Here is a 21,541-nt window from a genome sequence, read left to right as displayed (position 1 = left end):
AATAATGTAGGGTAATTTACCAAATTTGGTCTTAACTGTTTTACGTTTATTCAACCCTGCTTTAAAAGTCAATGTAAAATATATATCTATAGGCTTTCAAATTAATTGTACATATGTAACTGTTTTATTTTTTGCTTTATAATTTTCCATCATACGTAATCGCTGTACTGTCACAGTATGAAAAACAAGTGTCGTATGAGGTGTTTAATCACGTTACTAAACAGAAAGCAACACCTTCATTACCAGAGTTCAATGTGTGCACCGTAAGTGGACTTGGGATAAACTCGTGAACAAATTAAATGTTGCTTACCTTTCCAATTATCCTATCCTATTATTCATACAATAGCCAATTCACTGATCGAGTAAAGCTCCTGACGTCACCAACAATGAAACTTGCTCTGCGGAATGATAATTTGACAATATTTTTGGTAATGTCTGGTAATATTTTTTGGACATGCAGGAAAATGCTTTATTTTACAAGGCTGAACTGGATCCAGTAACTTAGCTGTTTTACTGGTAAGTCTCATTTCAGGGGAATGAAGTAACGAAAAAGTGGTGTGTCGCTATCTATTGGAGTTTAGGGTTAATCCACTGGGGTTAGGGTTAAAATTTGAACTATCAAAATATCACCAAACAGGCAATGGCTTTGTTCAAATGTAGGAGCGACTTTAACCCGTCATACCTTCACGGGAGATTTTTCCGGTTAAAAATAAAAAGAAAAATTTTCTGAAAAAAAGCTGAAAATAAATTTCTGACACTTACTGGAGGACAATCAACGGACAAGTCTTTAATGACGACATCGCCATCAATACAAATGGAACAAGCAGCTGACATATCCAGGCGATGTGTAAAGACGGGCAAAGGATTGCCGTTAACAACAGGTAAATAGCCATCCTTGCCAGCCACAATGCTCAGAGAAAAGTGTTCTCCGGGTTTCATGGGCACAGATTCCAGTCGCTCCTCGTCACCCCAGGAATCAGCACATCGGTTGTTGCACACTATAACGTCATCCCCAAATCGAGGATTGAAGTGATACATAATATCAGCTCCCTCATCAGTGCCACATTGAAGATTGATGACAAATCTACGAAAGTGGTTTTTCGTAAATTCAAACACATGTATTTCATTAACATATTTACCAAGGCAAAATCAATTAAAACATAATTAAACAGGGGAAAAGTCGATGTGTAAAGTCGAGCGGAAACATTATTTGTAGTGGTTAGAATCAGCCAGAAAGAGTCGAATAGTAAGACGCGTGTTCTCGCTGAGCCTATCTGTTACAAAATAAGAAAAAACCTATGACAGTCCAAACACCGATGAGACGGAAAGACAAACATCCGGTTTACAGGCGGAAATGGAGTCAGCTATTAGTTTTCAGGGATGCCAGCTTTTGCAGATGCGTGTTAGCCTTTAAGTTAAGCAGAGTCACATTAAATTGACGAAGAACGCCCGTCAAATTTTTGTCCCCCCCCCCCCCCATCAAGATAGACTTGTCTAAACTGGACGTTTGTCAATTCCATATCATCCGTGAGCAGACTGTACAAATGATACAAATGCTTCCGCTTCTTCAAGGTCATCCATCATCTCTCCGAGGTCAAGCTTCAATACGCGCGTATAAGTATGTTTTATGCTTAGTCTTTTGAGGGAGGATTGCACCTTTTTGTGCAATTTTGAGGTAATGTTTTGTCAAATGGGAATTTAGAAACTGGAGCAAAAGAAGTACATTTTAATTTATGACACGAAGCCTTTTTATTCAAATTCTGGAAAAGTGGTTGCCTTGAGAACCTTCAACTTCCAACTCTTTTTGTTATGACCTTGGTTATCCCATGAGATTTTTCTTGTATTACCTTGCATAGAGCACTGAACGATTTTATGAGTGTTAAAACGATAATAAATTCCTGAAGCTTTTTAAAAGCAAAAAGTTATGTCATAACTATTTTCTCAGTTTTTTTTTCTTCTATATACATAAAAATGTGTATGTGTGTTCCTGATACAAATTCAGTTCATGCAAGATATTTGCCAAATTTGGCAGAGGTCCTTTGATGCTCAAGAGTTCCCATAGGTTTTTTTCGCCCCCTTTAGGGACAGAAACCTCGTCCGAAAATCCGTGAAACGAAATGTTTACGCCTATTAATAACAATGATTGAATTTTTGGAATTAAAAAATAATAATAATATTTGAGTCATAAAATTGCTCTTTTCTACACGTTGACGGAAAATTTGACACTTTTTTTTAATTATATGTCTAATTGTTGAACATGCGTCACTTGACCCAACTTTATTTTTCGAGGAAGACCATGCAACGTCGGGCAACGCAGCTTGTTTAAAAGGAAAGGTTTCAGCTAACAGAACAGATGAACGGAAAAATCATAGAAAAGTTCTTACCTGTCTGCACCATCAGGAACGTCTCCTTCGATCTTGAGTGTGTCTCCTAGGTAAGTATTTTTAGGAACACGGAGAACCAAAGGTATTGGCTAGAGAAATCAAAAACATTTTTTTTTTAAACTGAATAATCAAACTTGTCATATCTGCAACCTATTACGGAAAGCAAAATATATATTTTTAAAGCAGCTCGGTGGTAATGCAAATGTTTAGCGATAAATTTTGTGACAATTAAGCAAACTATATTTTCTAATTATTTTTTTTACGCTGTATTTATTAAGCAGTTATAGATTACACGTGTAAGTTTTCTAATAAAAATGAAATAGGAGTTTTAGTTTTCTGTAATAGAAAGGAATTTAAACGGTTCAAAACAGTATGCCTTCAAAAGTACAGTACTGTTGTGGTAAAGGGCAGTAACTGCAAATTTTTCATTTTTTTGCATTTTTGTCATCTGTTGCAATTAAGCTTATTGTACAAGCTTGCTTATTGAGTTTCCGCTAAAAACAAAACTCGGGGAAAAAAAAACAAGCTCCAACATTTTCTAAAACGCGACGTTTTATCTCAAACACGCATTTTGGCAGATACTGTCCTTTACCTTTCCACGACAAAGTATTGATTTTAGAAAAAGAAAATATATAGAAAATAAAACAGATAGTCTAAAGTGCCGATTGTTGGTTTATAATTTGGTTTCCCTTCTCACTCTATTGGCATGGGGATAACAATTTTACTTACATACTTAAACTTTATTCCGAGAAACCCAGATTTTAAATTTTAATTCTCATACACTTGTGCATTGTAACATTATGTGTCAATTTTAAAAAGAAACTTTGTTTTTTTAAAAAAAAACAATGATTTGTACGTGTTATGAGTGTGACTAAGTCACACCTGAAACACTTAAATATTTTTTTTAATACAATTTTTTTTAAAAATTGACACTTTATTTTATGATAAATAATTTTTCCTGAAATTCAAACACATAAAAATCAAAAGCTCAGGTTTTAAATTCCAAGAATGAAGTATAAATAAAAACGTAAAAATGTCACACCGGTGCAAGTGGATTGAACAATTTATAACGCTCGTGTTCTACTTAGCAGCTTAAGCTCAAGGTTCTCGAACAATGCTAACTTTTTAAACCTGAGAATTGGTGATCAACTGCGTGAAACATTACTCTGCTCAGGCATAATTACGGGAAGAGGGAGCGTCCCGCCCCGCCAAGGAAACCAAACGTCAGCAGCCAACAGAAGCAAATCCACCGCCAAAGACGAAAGGAAATAAAAGCGACCAAGACCAAGATTACACGACAGAACAAGTTGGGGTTTTTTGGGTTTTTCACCCCTCCGTATCTCAGCTCTATGAAGACCCTCGGAGTTGATTTTTAGTACCCTTAATCTCTAGTGGCCCCTGACGCCGTAAACCAAAATACAGTCCCCTGGACCATCAGGGGGAGGAGGTATTAAAGTTATAAAATCGCTGTTCAAAAAAGTTTTCGCTTTCTTTGACAGGGCTACAGCCCAGACGAAGAAAGGAATCAAGCTGAAATTTCGCACACACATTCCTTGTGCCCTACTGATGTGCCTTTTGTGCCATTTGACCCCCCTCCCTTTCCCCCCTCGTTTTTACCCCCCAAATTGTACCTTCCCGGGGTTCTATCACAGCCCCCCGGGGGGCTACGGTAATGATTTTTTGTATACATATTCTTGGGGGGTTATTGAGTACATATACAAAAATTCAACCCCCAGGGACATCATGGGCCGGAGTAATTGAAGTTTGAAAATCACTAATTTTCCCTAAATCATTATGTACTTACTCTCAGCTCATAGGGTTTGTTTATCTCGGACTGCAATTGCAAGGTTAGAACAGATCTAACAGTTATTCCAAAGTTGTCTTATGAAATGAAATTCAATCAAGACTAAAACATATCCAACAGTTGCAACTAGACGTTAAATCGCGGATATCACAAATTTGCCACAGCGACTGCGCATGCGCGCAGACTTAGAATCTGAAAACAGAAAGCCCAATGAGCTATGTTGTTTGTTTATACTTAAGCAGAGAAACAAATTAATGAATGAGATTAGAATGCTGTCCTCCCCTCCCCCCCAAAGTTTTGCCGATACGAAATTTCCTTCCTCCTGTTTTTCAGTTTTTATATATTTATGGAGGGAAGAATTTTTAAATGTCGGCGCAAAACTGGGGTTAAACCATTACAATATTTTACGTGTCAAATTATATGAAACTGTACGCATATGAATACGGAACATATATAACTTTTTAATTGAAAGCGAAAAATAGCACTTTTTTATTGGTTTGCTTATTTTCTAAATTAATGGATTTTTCACAAACAACACAATGAATTGAAAATATATGAAATACGTGTGTGGATATCCGTGCTTTCCAGTAATTTGTTAGCTGAAAAAAATTTTGCAATTAATTTAAGCAAGACTTTTAATGAGCTTAGTCCGCGCGCAACATGCGCATTCGCTATGGCAAATTTGGGATATCCGCGATTTGACATCGAGTAAAGTTGTATAGATCTTCTGACACATTCAAATTTAAAATATTTAATGGCTTAGTTTTTTTTTTTTTTTTTTTGCTTGGTGATAACATGCGTTATTTCGTTTTTTAAATGAACTTTTAAACAAAACTAGGTATTAACAAGACAAAGACTTCTATCAAGAAAAAGATAAATCACCAAACAATTAAAATTATCACATAAAACGTAAAATAATCCACGATTTAAGAAAAAATGTAATTAAACAAGAAAGTGAAAAGCTAGATTAAAATAGCCCTCAAGCTGTAAAACATTTAAAGAAACCTTCATGAAAATGTTGAATAATCTGTCAAATAAAGAAACTGTAGTAGAATTTAATGTGAAGTTGTAAAATACTCGAAAACAATATAATTTAAAATATAGTATTTTATTATCCAAGAAGTTTTCTTTGCAACAGAGAGGATACAAGGATTACAATAAAATTCAAACCGTCCAATTCTCGCAAAATGAACATAGAATCTTAATAGTCAGAAAATAACTTGACGTAAAATTAGGCTAGCCATTATTGTTCCTTAAAAACACAAAACAGCGTTGTTTCAATTGAAAATTTTCTGAGTTGAAGTTCTCAATTCTAAAAATACAGACAAAGTAATAATATCAATGCAAAGAGATGTGATATCTCATCAAAAACAATCCTGTTGTAAAAATTTCTCCGCCAAGAAAACCTTTAACTTTTCCGCACAAAAAAGAAAACCTGCATCCTAAACCCAAAAACCCTCAGCCATAAAAAGTTATGATATCTAGTTTGTCCGCCAAGTATCTGCCAAACTATCATCCTCCCTCTTCTCCTTTTTCATCACAGCTACTTCCATTAGAACCTCCTCCAACCTTCAACTCCTCAGAAACATGGATAGATCTTTTAAATTGTTTATCTTGTTTGGCGGGAAGCTTTTTGCTCACCAAGCAACCACTTCACTTTGAAAAGCTTCTCGTCAAACAAGTTAAACAATTTAAAAGATCTATTCATGTTTCTGAGGAGTTGAAGGTGGGAGGAGGTTCTAATGGAAGTAGCTGTGATGAAAAAGGAGAAGAGGGAGGATGATAGTTTGGCAGATACTTGGCGGGCAAACTAGATATCATAACTTTTTATGGCTGAGGGTTTTTGGGTTTAGGATGCAGGTTTTCTTTTTTGTGCGGAAAAGTTGAAGGTTTTCTTGGCGGGGAAATTTTTACAACAGGGTTGTTTTTGATGAGATAGATCTTAACGGAAATGACTGTGCATTAAAACTTTGAAGATTCTTAAAACCATTCAACACTTTAAAGTAATCTACACACGATGCGATTAAGCCTTGGTTTCCTAGGAACGAATCGCCGATCTTCGACTTCGCTCCTCGCCGTGACGCTGAAATCAAAGTCAAGTGGATTCCAGCGTGGCCATTCACGACGTCGATTTAGCTCGGGCGCACATGCGCAGAAGAATTAAGTTTTCGCCTCGCCGAGGAGCGACGCCGACAATCGGCGTGTTAGCTCCTAGGAAACCAAGGCTTTAGTTAATCAACGCTTCAAAACAGTAGCCTGTGAGCTACGTACTTGACTGGCGTTTTTCGTTGTTTTCACACGAGGCAACTTTGTTGATTCAATTTTCTTCTAATACGCCGAATTTATTCGAGCAGATACTCCACGACGTTGTTAAAACTGAACAGAGTTGACTCAAGTAGTTTACTTGAGTGTAGGGTGAACGCATGGTAATGTCCTGATGAGTTGAATCAACTAAAAAGTTGATTCAACTCATCGGGATTAGAAATGTAGCGGCACATGTGGCTGGTGAATTGACAGACAACTGCCCGTTGATTAAGCTAAGTTACCTCGTGTGAAGGAGGCTTAAAACTACACAAAAGCATATAAAAGGTGTCCCAAAATTAACGCAAGATTTGAATTTGCCACCATTTTTGTAGTAAATTGTAGGCAACCATGAAAAAAAGAATAACAGCTCAGGGAGTTTCAGCTAAAATACCAGCTGGGATTTTAGGGTTATTAAAAATGGAGTGTTATACGATACAATAACGCGTTTTCATTATTGAACATATTTCAAAAATAAAGAAAGTTGAGGCTGGTCAAGCAGTTACTGTTATTGGCACTCGATATCGCAGGGTGGATGTGGGCTTGTTGGACTTAGACCTTTGACTTCAAATACCCCCCCCCCCCCCAACAATTTACGGCACAAATAGTGGCAAATTCAAATATTACGTTTATTTTGGGACACCCTTTAGTTTTTAAGGAGATTAATTGGAAGGAAAACACCCTGCATTTGGGACATTTATTTAAAACAGCAATATTAAGTTTTCCTTTCAATAACTTTCGAAGCAATTAAAGTTTTATACTAGCCATAGTTTTTTGTTTCAGCAGAAATACATTGAAAACTTTTCACATTAGTGAAGCGAATACTAACCATAGATGCTAAAGGAATATGTATTCCATAAACTGTGACATCTCCTCCCATAGTTAAGTGGGTAACGTCACACAGAGGCATCCCTTCTCTATGGTTGTAAGTAATGAAAGGAGCTCCATTCACCTCAACCTGAAAATAAATATGAATAGGACACGTTCCGTACAATATTTAAACGAACTGTAATCTATGTAATGCGAATAGGCGTGTCAAAGCCAAATTACCCTCCCACTCTTCATCCTTTTCCCTTCTGGTTGTCATGTTCATGATACTATGAACTTTTCCCCTTCGTTGCTTCTGCAAATGTTAAGTGAGGCAATTTGTGGGAAAAGTTCATATTGCTGTAACTATGACAACCAGAAGGGTGAAATTATTTGGACTTGACACGCCGATTCTGAATACATGGGGGAAAAAAATCATCGTAGCTAAGAAATGGTACATTCACAAAACTAATTTCATCTTGAATTAAAAACCTATCTAAGTTTCAATTAAAAATATTTTTCCTTCATCTCTCCTGAAATTACAACAAACTTCATAAAACTTCAACCTCATTCGGATAAAGAGGGGCACTATCTTGACTTCTTGACTAACTCAAAGCAGCTTTCAGCTATAACACTCTTGGACTTGTCCCACAAAACATTCAATTTTTCCAATAGTCAGAACAGATAACGAAGGATGAAATTTATGTAATTGTTTGAACGCACTACATTTTCTAATTCGCTTTCCTTTTCTGTCATGCTCTTACATTCGTCACGTAATTTCATAAGCTTTTTCACTAACTTTTCTTATGTATAAACACTAGGTATCAGTTATTGATTGAAGACCAAAAATGCTACTTCTGATGCTAATTAGGAAACTAATAGTGCAATGTAATTTAGTTAATATGTTAAATAGTGTAAAAATAAAAAAATAGCGAGTTTTGATGAGTTATGGAAGACAGCTTTCACACTTTTCTGACGGATGTCCTTTAACATGCACTCAATGGAATCGGGTTCCATCCAACCTTCAATTTTTCGCCAAATTTTTTTAATTTGGCGCTTTTCTAAAAATTTTGGCAGAATTTAATTTAAGACCCTATATCTCGATAACGGGGGCATGAGGGCAACTAATTTCTTCGTAAAAAAAATCTCAATTGTTCTTTTGAATGCTACCTATTTAAACTATTTTCGATATTACACTGCTCATGTGGTTCTCAGGCAAGTATTTTTTCACAGAAAACGTTGTGTACATTTTTTGCCTGTAGAATGGTACTTATCGGGTGTTGAACAGGCTTATTGAATGTGTAAATAAAAGATGTGTCAGCAAAATTCTTTTGATTGATATGGTTACTGTAATATTAATCAGTCGTGGGCCAAAACTAGATTATTCATTAATAGTTCAACATTTACTTCTGAGAAAAATTCGATTCCTCGTTTTATCCATCCTTGGGTATGAACATCAATTAAATTAACTACTCACAGCTGCGATTATCTTCATTTTCTGTTGTTCAGATTATGCTTAACTTTATTAGTGACAATTCACAATTACGTATGAAGTTCTTAATTCTTACCTCGTATCCATCTACACCAGCGGTTACAGCCAACAGGAATGATTCACCTGCAACAAATGGATAGTCTCCTTCGCGTTCTTCGTCTCCCCAAGACTCATCCAATCGGCTGTTGCGCACCACAACTCCTTCGTCAAAACGAGGGTTGAAGTGGAAGTAAATATTTGCATCTTTTTCGGCGTTTTTTAAATTCAAGCTGAATCTGTAAAGTAAGAAATTATCGAACATATCATTAAAATATAATTTCTCTTCAAGACAAGAATAATAGCATGGAACGATGAAGAAAATCTGCATGATTTCTCATACCGAGCATATCGCTCATCAGCGACAACAGTAACATTTTTCTAAAATTAGAAAGAGAAAAAATAAAAAAAAATCATTAGGCATCCAACCCCTGACGTTTATTTGAATTTCAATGTGTTGAATTAAAGTTATGTTTTTCGTAATCGCGAATTGCGGTAGGTCCCTACTTGTTGGGTTTCTTGATTCTACGAATGGAATGGGAATGAGAATGCAGTAATCAATCTATGGTTATTATGACCAATTTGCAGCCGTTCACTAATCATAAAGATAATACGTATTTATAGCGATACTGTTATGGTGTTGTTAATTATTGTCAATCTCAAATGATGGGAGTTAGTAATCTGGAAATTTTTTATTGAGTTTAAGTGTTGCTTTTTTTTGTTTATCTGTTTTCAAAATTTTCCTGTAATATTTTCCCGAAAAAACCTGATTTTTTCAGAAAAAAGAGTTCTTAATGTAAAATCTGCTTGAGTGTAACTCGGTGTATTTCATGTATTTCTGCTTTAGCCCTGGCTAATGGCGGTAATTTACTGAATATAGCTAGACTTATTCTCGTCGTCATAGCAGTCCTAAAAATCAAAGGAACATGAATTACGGTCAAGGGAGGATAATACGCAATTGGTGATTGCTAAAAAAACAGGTAATTATTGATTAAAAATCCGAATTTAGCGCGCTTTCTTGCCACAATACTGATACGAAGTTTGAGGCGTGGACGATATAATCCAGTGTAGGGCATCTTTTAAATTTAGAGGGAAAAAATGGCGAAAGTTAATATGCTAATAATTTAAACTACCAAAACCATCCAGTAAATAAGAAATCTTTCGATTGTGTCCTGTAATCCTCATATAAATAATGGCCGATGATCAAGTAACCCGCGTGTTTCAACAATGAAACTCGCACCATGGCATGATAATATGTTTTGTTAATGTTTGACATGCATGGAAAAGCTTTATTGTGACAAGGTTGAACTCGATCCGGCGACTTAACTGTTTTACTGGTAAGGCTGTCATTTTAGGAAAACGAAGGAACCAAAACAATTCCAATAAACTATAGGGGGCGCTGCAGCCACCGTCTAAAGGATGGTGAAAAAGGTAAAAATATTAAAAAAATTAATTTGAATTTTTGGCATCTTGAATTCAAATTATGTTTTTCGCAATCGCGAGCGTGAGTATGTATGAATGCGCGTGTGTGTTTGTGTAGGCGCACGTGTGTGGGTGCGTGTGTATGTGTGGATGCATGCATGTGTGTGCGTGTTGTGTATGCAGTGCTGTGTGTGTAGGCGTTCGTGTGTGCGTGTATGTAGGCATATGTGTTTCTGCCTGTGTGCAGGCATGAGTGTGTGTATGTGTGTGTATGTAGGTATAAGTGTTTGTGTCTGTGTGCAGGCATGAGTGTGTGTATGTGTGTGTAGGCCTGTGTGTGTGTATGTGTGTGTAGGCCTGTGTGTGTATGTGTGTGTAGGCCTGTGTGTGTGTGTGCAGGATATGGACGCAACCTGGAGACGGTTTTCGCAAGAGGAGCAGCATCGTGAGGCCGGTCGACGCGACGGTGGTGCTGGCAGAGGGTGCTGGTGGGAAAATAAAATCAGCGTAACATCAAGGACTGTCAAGTGAGAACAAAGAGCAATCGTGATTGCTCAACAAGCAAATGCTGCAATTTATAATTTTCATTGAAGATTAATGAATGACAGTAATTTATCATAGTGTTTGTAGGAATCTTTCTTTTCTATTGTTCTGAAATTACATTATAAACTATCTGAAGCCTGTAATTTACCCCAAAGAAAACATGTGGAATGGAATGTTTTACCGTTTTCTGAAGTATTGTAAATCACAGCTAGGTAGCGTATTTGAGCTCTGAAGATGCGAATTTGACGCTATCTACTGAAGTTCAGGGTTCATCCACTGGTGTTAGGGTTAAAATTTCAACTATCAAAATATCAACACACAGGCAATTACTTCGTTCAAATTTAGAAACAATTTTCACCCGCCATACCATGACGGGCGACTTTCTGATTATTTAAGAATGAATCAGTTAAAAGTAGTTTTCCGTTTAACCTTGATGTTCTCCTAACTCCAATAGATTTTTTTTCTTCTGATATAATGTCCCTATTGTCACTGGTAAACGATATAAGCAAGCAATGCAATGGGAAAATAGTTGTAATATTTAAAAACATGGAAGCAATTATTTCCATCTCTTTTTTTTTTTTTTGATAAATCATTAACAAGTGGCATAAAGCTTGCTCATATACTGTAACATGAAAGTCTTTAAATATCACAGCTTTCCGCATTGGTGCAGTTTGCTGTCAAACGAAACAAAATTTAACCATCACTCTCTAAAACCTAAACCATAAATCTATACAGGCTCTTCGCACTAACTGCTACATATAATAGCTATTGTATTCAAGATGAATTTTATTTCGTATTTTTCTATTCACCTTGAGTATAATTTATGACCGTAAACGAAAAAAGATAAAAAGAAAGCCTTAGTCAAGGATTACTTATTTCTCCTGTTGATTAAAAAAATGAACTTCCGTAATGGTTCATGGTCTTAGCTTCAGGCACCGAATGCATTCTTCTTCTAACTATCAAACACCAAGAAAAAATATTTACAAATAACTTAAGGCGCATGCAATTGTTCCGAAATTCAAATGGAAATTTCAAGAAACATAAAATTTAATTGGTAACACGATCATACTACAAGTTTAATTTATGCAATAATGCATAAGCTCACCACTTTTACTGTCTGGAGTGTTTGTAGTAGAAAACATAAACATGAATAGGAATCATAAGTCTTCCCTGTTGAAATTAGCTAATAATACAATTACCTATTCATAGATTATTTATTCTAATGTGTCTGTGATATTTGAAAGAGAAAACTTTTTCGGGATGGGGGGGGGGGGATTTTTGTTTCCAATTAAAATTTATATTTTTGCTTCTTTTTCCATCAGAAACAGAAGATGTACGTATTTTCTAAAGCAAGTAATATCCATATTTTTTTTTAATGTCGTTGGTGAATATAGTGCCTAGAAAGAGACTACATCGGTGACTAGCGATTGAACAGTCAACCAACATCATATATTCACATCCTTAATTCTGTCTTTCTACTGAAGGACAAACACGCCATATTTATAGAGAAATAAATTTCTCCTTTTTTTTTAATCATAGTACTACGAACATGTCCTGATTTTTTTTTTTTTTTTTTTGAAAGTTATCAACCATCACAAGTTGTTCATTTAAAAAAAAACTCTTAAGTCTCATGACCCATTTTTTAAGGTTCGACCAGAGACCTTTTATCGATGAGAGAAAAATAGAATTTTCTTTTACCTGCTCGCATCTGGATTTGAAGCTCCATGGACATAAATCTTTGTGCCGCATTCCAAGTTGTCAGGAAGTTTAATGTTCACAGGAAATCTCTAAAATAAGAAAATAAACACAAATGATACAAGAAGGAAAAGTTAATTAATGTACCTTTCCCGATGACATCATCAACATCTCATTTTATATATCTAATTGAGATTACGTATGAGGAATACTCAGAAATGATAAAATGATTAAGTCTATTGCTCTACAACCTCTACTTTTAAAGGGCAGAATATTTCTGTTTCTTATTGTAAACCAGTGGTACTCAACCTTTTTACTCCCGACGACCGCATCACATATTAAGACGAATTTCGTGGGGCAAAACACTTAGAAAATGAAAATATATTTTAATTGTTTCAAAATAAGTAAACAGACTTTTCAGTCTTCATTTTAATATTTGTTTTAAAATAAAATAAGATAATAGCATTTATTTAGGTATCTTCATAACTATTTTCTTTAAGTTTTATTTGCTCAATGGTGCGCCTACTTTTTCGTCCGAAGGTGCCCCATAATCTGAAGTTAATTATTAGAGAAATTTACTTAAATATGCTTGAAAATTAAAACAAAACAAAGCTTATAAGCTAAATTCAAAAGCTTTCTTTAAGTATTGAAAATTTATTTAAAACTATAGGAATAGAAGTTTATCATCAAAAAACTTACAACTTAATTTTCACAAGTTTAAATTCGAGAAAAAATGCATACCTGGCTCCATATTTAATTTTTTTTTCTAGATAACGTGAGGAAACACGGATAAGAGTACAAAATTACAAACCAAGAATTGCTGTTTCCCTTACTAGGGGAGAATCTTTAAACTGGTTCGTTTGTAAAAAAGTAAATATGTTACTTGATTTAAAAAAAAAGTTACAATTTCTTGCAGCTTATTAGTCCACCTTTACTGCAGCAATGGCAGCAAAGTTTTACCATTTCACATGTACAGTATTGTCTGAGCAAGGTATGCATATTTTTCTTCTTGAATCTTAACTTCAGAAAATTAAGTTGAAAGACTTTTGTTGATAAACTTCCATTCCTATAGAACGAAATAATTTTTCAATACTTAAAAGAAATATTTTAAATTTAGCGTACAAGCTTTGTTTTGGGAAATAAAGAAATAGCTTTGAGTCAAAAGAAGTAAAGCTTGACCGCGAAGAGAAGGCGGATGACCTTGAAGCGAAACCTCATTTTGTATCATTTGTAATAGGTAGAATCAGCCATAAAGCACCTAAAAGTAAGAGTCGTTCTCACGGATCCTATCTATTACAAAATAATAACAATCAACTTATTACAAACGATACAAATGATGTTTTCGCTTTAAGGTCACCCGCCTTCTCTTCGTGGGCAAGCTATAACAGGAAATAACCAACGTTTTGTAGCACACATATACAGATCACTGCATACGAATGTTTCAGGGTTTCAAAAAGTTTTTTTTTAATGCAAAATAGCTAGTTTTTGGATGGAAGGGACCATTCATTAATTACGTAAGCATGATTTTGGCAATTTTTGACTCCCCCCTCTCCCTTTATGTAAAGATAGGTAAGATTTTTCACCCCCTCCCATTCTTACGTAAGATTCCATTTCGTTTTTCAAAATAATAAAATAACGAATCTTACATCACTGGAATCGAAATTAAATTCACTATTATTAAATTAAACCTTTTCGCGTAAAGAAATATTTACTAAAAAGAGTAATAGAATCTAGACTGAATGTTTTTTCGATATTTTGTTTTGTTTATGATGCGATACTAATTAAAAATAAAATATGCCATACACAGTGCGATTCCTTTATTATATTTTACTCTAATCATTCTTTGTAAAACAAATAAAAAACAGATCATCCTGAGGCAAATGAAATATGATCCCTGCCAAATCACTTGACCGCGCGATTTTAAATGCAAAATGTCGACCAGGAAAATATTACGAAAAAATGGGTTTGAACCCCCCCCCCCCAAGTAAATATATGTAGAGATTTTTCCAACCCCTCCCCCTCGGGACATTTACATAATTAATGAATGGTCCCTAAAGACATCTGGGTAATAGGGCGAGAATGAACAGCAGATAGCAAATAGCAAAATAGCAATTAACAAAACAAACAAGACAAAATGGAGCTCAGAGCCGAAATATTTGCATGATTATCCTCGAGAAAAAAAATTAAATAAATTGCTCCAATGCTTAACTTCATACGATAGGGCACCTTTGAACTGAAAAGTTGGGGCACTATTGAACAAATTGAACAAAAGTGAAAAAGTTATACATGTATCGAAATACTATTTCGAATTTTGAATACAAAGAAAGTTATGAGAATGAAGACTGAAGAGTCTGTTTACCTATTATTAAAAATTTATCAATGTGGTTTTCGAAAAACCAGGATTTTCTCATTTTCTACAGCAGACAATGATTTCAAACCTGTTTTTGTTACTGACAAACCATTGTCAAAATTTTACGTTTTCGAGAACAATTGAAACAATGACAATTCATAATGATATAATTCCACAAGTTCAACTCCTCTTACTCCAGAATTAATACGATCATATCTGAAAGCCAAACCAAGAAGAAACGAGCTGATGTGTGTGCATCACATGATTTCCTTTTTTGTCAATTCTCTAAATATCGCTAATAGTAGCCAAAATGAAACCAGATTAAAAAAAAAGCTAAACTTGTCCCCAAGTTGGCGACAATACTTAGCGATATATTGCCAAGTGTTTGCCAAATTTTAACACCACTTGATTTTGCATTGAAATTAACAATGATTTCCCCCCAAAAAGGTGTAAAAGACCCCCTTTGGAACATCTTAATGTAACCAAAAAGGGAGGTGCACTGCACAGCTAGATCCCACTAGGAGTTTATATACTAAATTTCAACTTTCTAGGACGTACCGTTCTTGAGTTATGCGACATACATACGCATATCCGCACATACATACGGATGTCACGAGAAAACTCGTTGTAATTAACTCGGGGATCGTCAAAATGGATATTTCGGAATTTACTAATGAATTTTTTTTTTAGTTTTTTAAACTATTATTTAATTCAGAAGTTTTGAGCTTACGCCTCTAGGCAGAGTCATCAAAGAGAAAATAATGACGGTGAATCCTTCGCATTATAAACTAAGTTCAACACGATTTTTGCACTGTCACAGTACAATAACTCAAGTACCTTGAGTTGTCATGTAAAACAATGTTTTTCGTGATGACTCATGAAGCATCATTAATTGCGCATTTTTAATAAATGGTTTTATCGATATATGTTTGAATGTATATTTCTGTATGCGAGTGCACGTATGGGTTCACGAATTTAATTGCCAAAAAAAGGGGTCGGGACGAGCAATGCTCGGGAACCACTGTTTAAAGTTCAAAGAAATTTTTTCTTTTAGTGATCCATTTTTGAAGTTCTTTTATTCTTCCCAAGAAAGGCATGGCGAAAAATTTTCATCATTATGGTTTTGAAATAGCTAAATAGCTGAGAAATATGTTTGTTGAAAAAAAAAAAAAAAAAAAAAGGCAGCAGAAAACTTATTCACACACACACAAAAAAATTTATATATATGTATATATATAAAGTAAATAAATATAATAAATCAAATTATATTTAAAAAAATCAACAAATTGAAAAATTTAGCGTAAAAATGAATGAAATTTTCTGTGTTTACTTTTCCGGCAATTCGTATATATCTTCATACAAATAAACATGGCCGCTTATTCCCCACTATTTACATTCCTTCAAAAGAGATAATGAACAGAAGAAATAAGATACTCTGCTACAACGGGACAAACTTAAAGTACTACTCCCGTCCTAATGTGACTCACGGCAAAAACTTATGATAACATCAAGTCATTAGATTGGAAGTCACAAGTTGACTTCAGTGACCCCGAGCAAGGGTTTAAGGAATGTCGTTGCCTTGTCCCTCTCAGAGTAAATACTTCCTCTTTAAGATACTATGTGGCTGGCGCAATGAATTAATATTAAATATTTCATGTTGTCAAACATGTTTCGTGTAGGCCCGTTATTTGGGGGAGGGTGTCAGGAGGGGGCAATTATGCCCCCCCCCCCGTATTTGAAAAATTTATGTATTTGCACATACATGGCGTGTCATTTATGATTTTTGATAGAGTTTACATTGAGTTTATAACTTTTAACCTCCCCTCCCCGTGTTAAAATTCGAAATGACGGGCCTGGTTTCGTGCCTCTTAACTTTCCCTAATTACCGAAATTTGTCATTTTTGCAACGTAAAACATAAATAATCAACGGGGTAAATTAATATATATATATATATATATATATATATATATATATATATATATATATATAAATGTTTACAGAAACTCCAGATTCCAGGGCCTAGAATTCATGTTGGCCCTTTCCACTCTTCTTTCTGCAGAGCATAGCATTATTCTTATCATGCATCACATTATTTTCTGCAGTTCTTGTGTTTTAGCACGCATTATATGAATACATATTTACATCAATAGTCAATACTCATCTCTGCTTCTTCAATGTGCACTAATTTAAGGGGACTCAATACCCAATATACCGTCAATAATAATTTGCACAGGTTCATGTACCTTTTTCTGAAAATCTATTAAAGATACAATTAGGAAATTTTTTCTGTACCTTAAGTAGACTGGTCTCTATATTAAAGTAAAATTTTACCGAAAGAAAGCTTAGTTTTTTTTTTTTTTTTTTTTTTTTTTTTTTTAATTCTAATGAGTAAGAGAGTCCTTGTATTTTGTTTTTCCTTCAAAAAATGCCATTTTGCAACCCGAATTTAGCTCTCTAAAAAATATATTTCGAATATGAGAAAAAAATTACTTCAGTATATACAATTAGATGTATGAAATAGGTGGTAAAACTTTCAAAGCCTAACACAATTTAGTTTCTGAGAAAAAGGAACATTTAGTTTCAAAAACACCATTTCGAGATATTGCAGTTTAAAGGGGAAAATCATACCTCATCAAAATAGGTTTACTTTTTTTAAAGCATATTTTAACTTACTTCTAATATGAGTACGATCAAGAAGTTTGTATCATTAAAAAGGTATTGAAATGGAAGGGGGAGGGAGTTTCAGGGAGAATAAGATGCCGACTATAACGACAATTCACTTCGGAAATCGTCAACCCGGCAAGCACCTTATACAATTAAATAACATTTCTGGACAAAAAAAAAAAATTGCGAATGGAATTGGATAAGTGATTCACCAGTTGATTATTTGTTGAGTTCGATTGCCGTTTTCTGTATCGGAGAAAATCGAGTTCGTGCAAGAAAAAAAAAATCTTTTGAAAGCAAGATTCACTGATCTTTTAACAACATTAATTTTTTGAAACTTTCTACTTATATTTATTCAATTTTTAGGCACGATAAAGACAAAAGCAGCAGCTGCTTCGTGCTCACACACAGTTCATCTTTTCTTTTCTTAACTTGTTCCTAGAATAAAGAAAAGTTCCAGGAATGAACAGTTTCACGCACCGTCTATCTTACGATCAGTTTTGGAACACACAGCAAGGTTTGCCCATTTAAACCTTCCACAAAAAGGTCGAATAGATTATCATGAATTGCAAGAGATGAAGATACTTCGCCACGGGTCAAGACAACGTGGCACATGTTAATAATAACAGAAGGAAGTAAGATGATAATTTAATTCTAACACCGCTTATTTACTTTGAATTTAAGATCAGAGACACTCCGATGGGAGGTCACAGTGACCTCCAAGGAAATTTCCTTTTTCGGCAAATTTTGCTGATTCTGCAAATCTGGAGACAATAGTGCAAAATTGATTGTTTTTTTTTAATTTTTAAATTTGTTTTTTATGACACACCTAATTTTTCTTCTGATTAAAAGTTATGTGTGATATATGAGCCTTTATTTTATCATACAGAAAAATTGAAATTTTATCCGCCATATTAAGAACCCTCCCTCTCCCGAAAATTTTAGTTCCGGGCACATCTGCTTCACATTCATATTGTTGCAAAATAAGAACATCGCGTTTGGCGTGAACGTTGTCCTAGTCCTGATTGACATACGCAGAGCCCGATCATCCTGACATTGGACATGGGGCACATTTCTATTTCAGGGCCCCCTAGGGCCCGACTAAGATTTTTGAAGACACTGGGCACGAAATTCATTTTGTGCCACCCCCCCCCCCCCCATTCCCGCTTTTTTTTATATGTTAAAACAATAAAATATTTCGATACTGGCGTTTTTACACAACCATACTAAATTTGGTGGTACCTCATATCACAATATAATATATATACATTTAAAAAGTAGAAGAGATACGATAAATATATAAAATGTGGTTAAACTTGGCCCGTTGCAATAAACCATAAATACCAAAATTACCTATGATATAAATTTTAATAGTAAGTACAAACTAAATTCGGAGTGGTTTTTTGATTTGCAAAGGGGTCAAATTTTTAAGGGGAATTTTTATCAACAAATAGATTTTTTCCTTGTTTTGGCATTTGCAAAACTATCAATGATATCATTGTACTCTAGATTCTGAGTGAAATCATTATTTTTAATTAGCATGATAAATTAAGGGGATTTTGGGCCCCCTGAAATCTAAGAGGAGGAGCCTGTGCCCCGCATGCCCCTGCGGTAATCAGGCTCTGGACACAAGGCCCTGCAAGTCCGTGAACCTGAGGTCTTATCGTTGCAAAATAAAAATAAGAACATCGCGTATGGCGTGAACTTTGTCCAGGGTCTGATTGACGCAAGGTCCTAGAAGTCCGTGAACCTGGGCCCCATAGTTTCAGGGGCACCACAATGGGATATATTTCCTTCGTCCTCCCCCCCCCCCGTTTTTGTGCAGATTTACCGACAAGAGGGCACAAAATATTACCAGGGCCAGGACCTAGGCATCACCTTGACTTGATCGGACCCTGACGTTGTCTATCCCGTTTGACATTTTGCTACACGAAAACGCGAAAACAACAGATGGATCACCAAAAATCGTATTAGCAAGTTTGATTCCAGTCCAAAAGTTATAGCTCGCACGAGGCGTGAGTAGCTGCTAATTTCCATTTCAATCTGGCAAATGCAGTTTGATCAGGTGTTTTTCCAGTCTCCATCAACATTGACAGCTGACTCGATGGGATTAATATAATCTGTGGACTTTTATCTAATAAAATTCTCTATCACCGGTTGGTTGATTTCAATTTTAATAATATATGTATGTTTAATTGCACACAAAAGCAACCTAGTTCGTAAAAGTTTTAGGTAAACAATAACGATTGTAAAAGTAAATATCAGAAAGAAGGAAATTTTAGTTCTTGAAAAGCACAGAAAATTTCCTAGTTTCTTTTTCTTATCTTTACTTCGGAGGAGGGAGGTAATGAATAACTGTTGCTAGATTGCTACTGTCGGACATTAGAAAAAAGCGATTTTTTCCATAAAATAAACTATGAAATTTCGGGTTGAAATAATAATCGAAACTACTCAAGTTTTGACAAGGATTTCTACAACAAAAATTACAAGTAGTTATTTGAGACAATGAACATTTGGGAGTCAAACGCTCACAAAGCTAAATAAACCATAAAAGTACATTCATCAGTACCATCCTTAATTTTATTAGTAGGTGTCCAATACTTAATTTTTTTTCGAGTGCATGTGCAAACACGGAAAAGTAAAGAAATTTACAAACCAAGAACTGTTTGCAATATACCGACATCCCGATTATGCTATAGAGACCGCAGTTTAGACCTTGTTATGGCCTCATCAGTCTGGAATGTACAATAACCGCGCTGGAGGCAGTTGTCATCTCACTGGAAGCTGAGAGTGCGAACAAACTGCTTGTTAAAATAAATTTAACACACCAGCGAGAGTACGCAGCAACGGTGCGGTTCAACTCGTCAATTGAAGGCAAAAGCTTGGATATTAAGCTGATTAGCTCTTACTGCTCAAGAATTTGTTATCAGGAAGTTTCCATCTGTTTTGTTCAGTAACCTATTTCGCTCTATTTGAAACAATCGTTATTGATACCGAATGACTGAGGATGATCAGCTATAGGGTCACAGCGAAGTGATTTTTTTTTGGGGGGGGGGGGATGAAACTTTCAATTTTCCGAATAGAAGTCCAAATTTTGCCGAACCGTCACACAAAATTTGTCGAATGATGATAATTTTGCGAAATCATGTGACAAAATTTGCCGAATAAGGAAATTTTGGGAGGTCACAGTGATCTCTCGTGACCTTCCATCGGGGTGCCACTAATAAACTGTTTTGGATGGTTCCAGAACACAGTTTTCGATTCGCAACATTGAACAAAACAACGGGCCATGAGGACCAACTTCGCGAGTCTAAGGTTGAGCACCACTGCTTTGAATGAATGATTGATATACATACGTTGATGAAATTTTTAGAATCTTTTCTCTGAGATTGAGTTAAAGCGCTTATGACCTTCTTGACAGATAAAAACAATAGAGGGAAGTGTGAAAAGAATTGATTTGACAGTTACCACACACACGCAAACAAACCCATGAATATTTATGCTTGACAAAGAACGTGCAGTTGCAAAATCGAGCGATTTATAAAAAGAAATTTCTTCGAACTGAATTGATTGTGCAACAACAGTACTTCAATCGTAGAATATGACTCAAATGTATGACATTGTTCATTGAAATTAAAGACGACAATCGAAACTTGTGTTAAATACTATATCAATTCCGCAAGAGCGGAACGTTCTTTGCTCCGAAATTTTGAAGTTTTAGATCAAAGTAGTTTCAGGAAGGCGGAGGGTGGAACAAAGGGTTTCTCGACAAAGGAATGGGGTCGTTTCCAAAATTTTAAAAGTATTTTTTTTTCTGAAAGAATATGCTTAAAAACATAGGATGACCATTTTTTAAAAAATTTGTTTAAGTTTAATATTTTTTAAAAAAAATACTTAAATCGGCGCGCTTTTCAATGTTTATGCTTCTTTCCGATGACATCACAAATGATGAAATGCCATTTTGTGTTGCCATTCACAGAGCAAAATATTTAATTCCCATCTTTACTCCCGTGTATTGGCAACGATATGGTTGATAGCAAGC

General features: G+C 35.1%; 1 protein-coding gene across 1 annotated transcript in view; it reads right to left on the bottom strand.

Annotated features, from left to right (window-relative positions):
* Positions 1-21,541, bottom strand: part of LOC129227036 (galectin-6-like) — a 37,195-nt gene that overhangs the window by 8,223 nt on the left and 7,431 nt on the right. Inside the window, exons 2-6 of the mRNA XM_054861672.1 lie at positions 12,488-12,576; positions 8,865-9,063; positions 7,319-7,447; positions 2,385-2,473; positions 763-1,084 (exon numbers count right to left, since the gene is read on the bottom strand). Of these exons, the coding sequence (XP_054717647.1) occupies positions 763-1,084; positions 2,385-2,473; positions 7,319-7,447; positions 8,865-9,063; positions 12,488-12,576 (828 nt within the window). The remainder of the gene's footprint in view (positions 1-762; positions 1,085-2,384; positions 2,474-7,318; positions 7,448-8,864; positions 9,064-12,487; positions 12,577-21,541) is intronic.

The sequence above is a fragment of the Uloborus diversus genome, chromosome 7 (assembly GCF_026930045.1).
Source record: "Uloborus diversus isolate 005 chromosome 7, Udiv.v.3.1, whole genome shotgun sequence".
In the NCBI taxonomy this organism is placed as follows: Eukaryota; Metazoa; Arthropoda; class Arachnida; order Araneae; family Uloboridae; genus Uloborus; species Uloborus diversus.
This window is presented reverse-complemented; position numbering and strand designations above follow the sequence as displayed.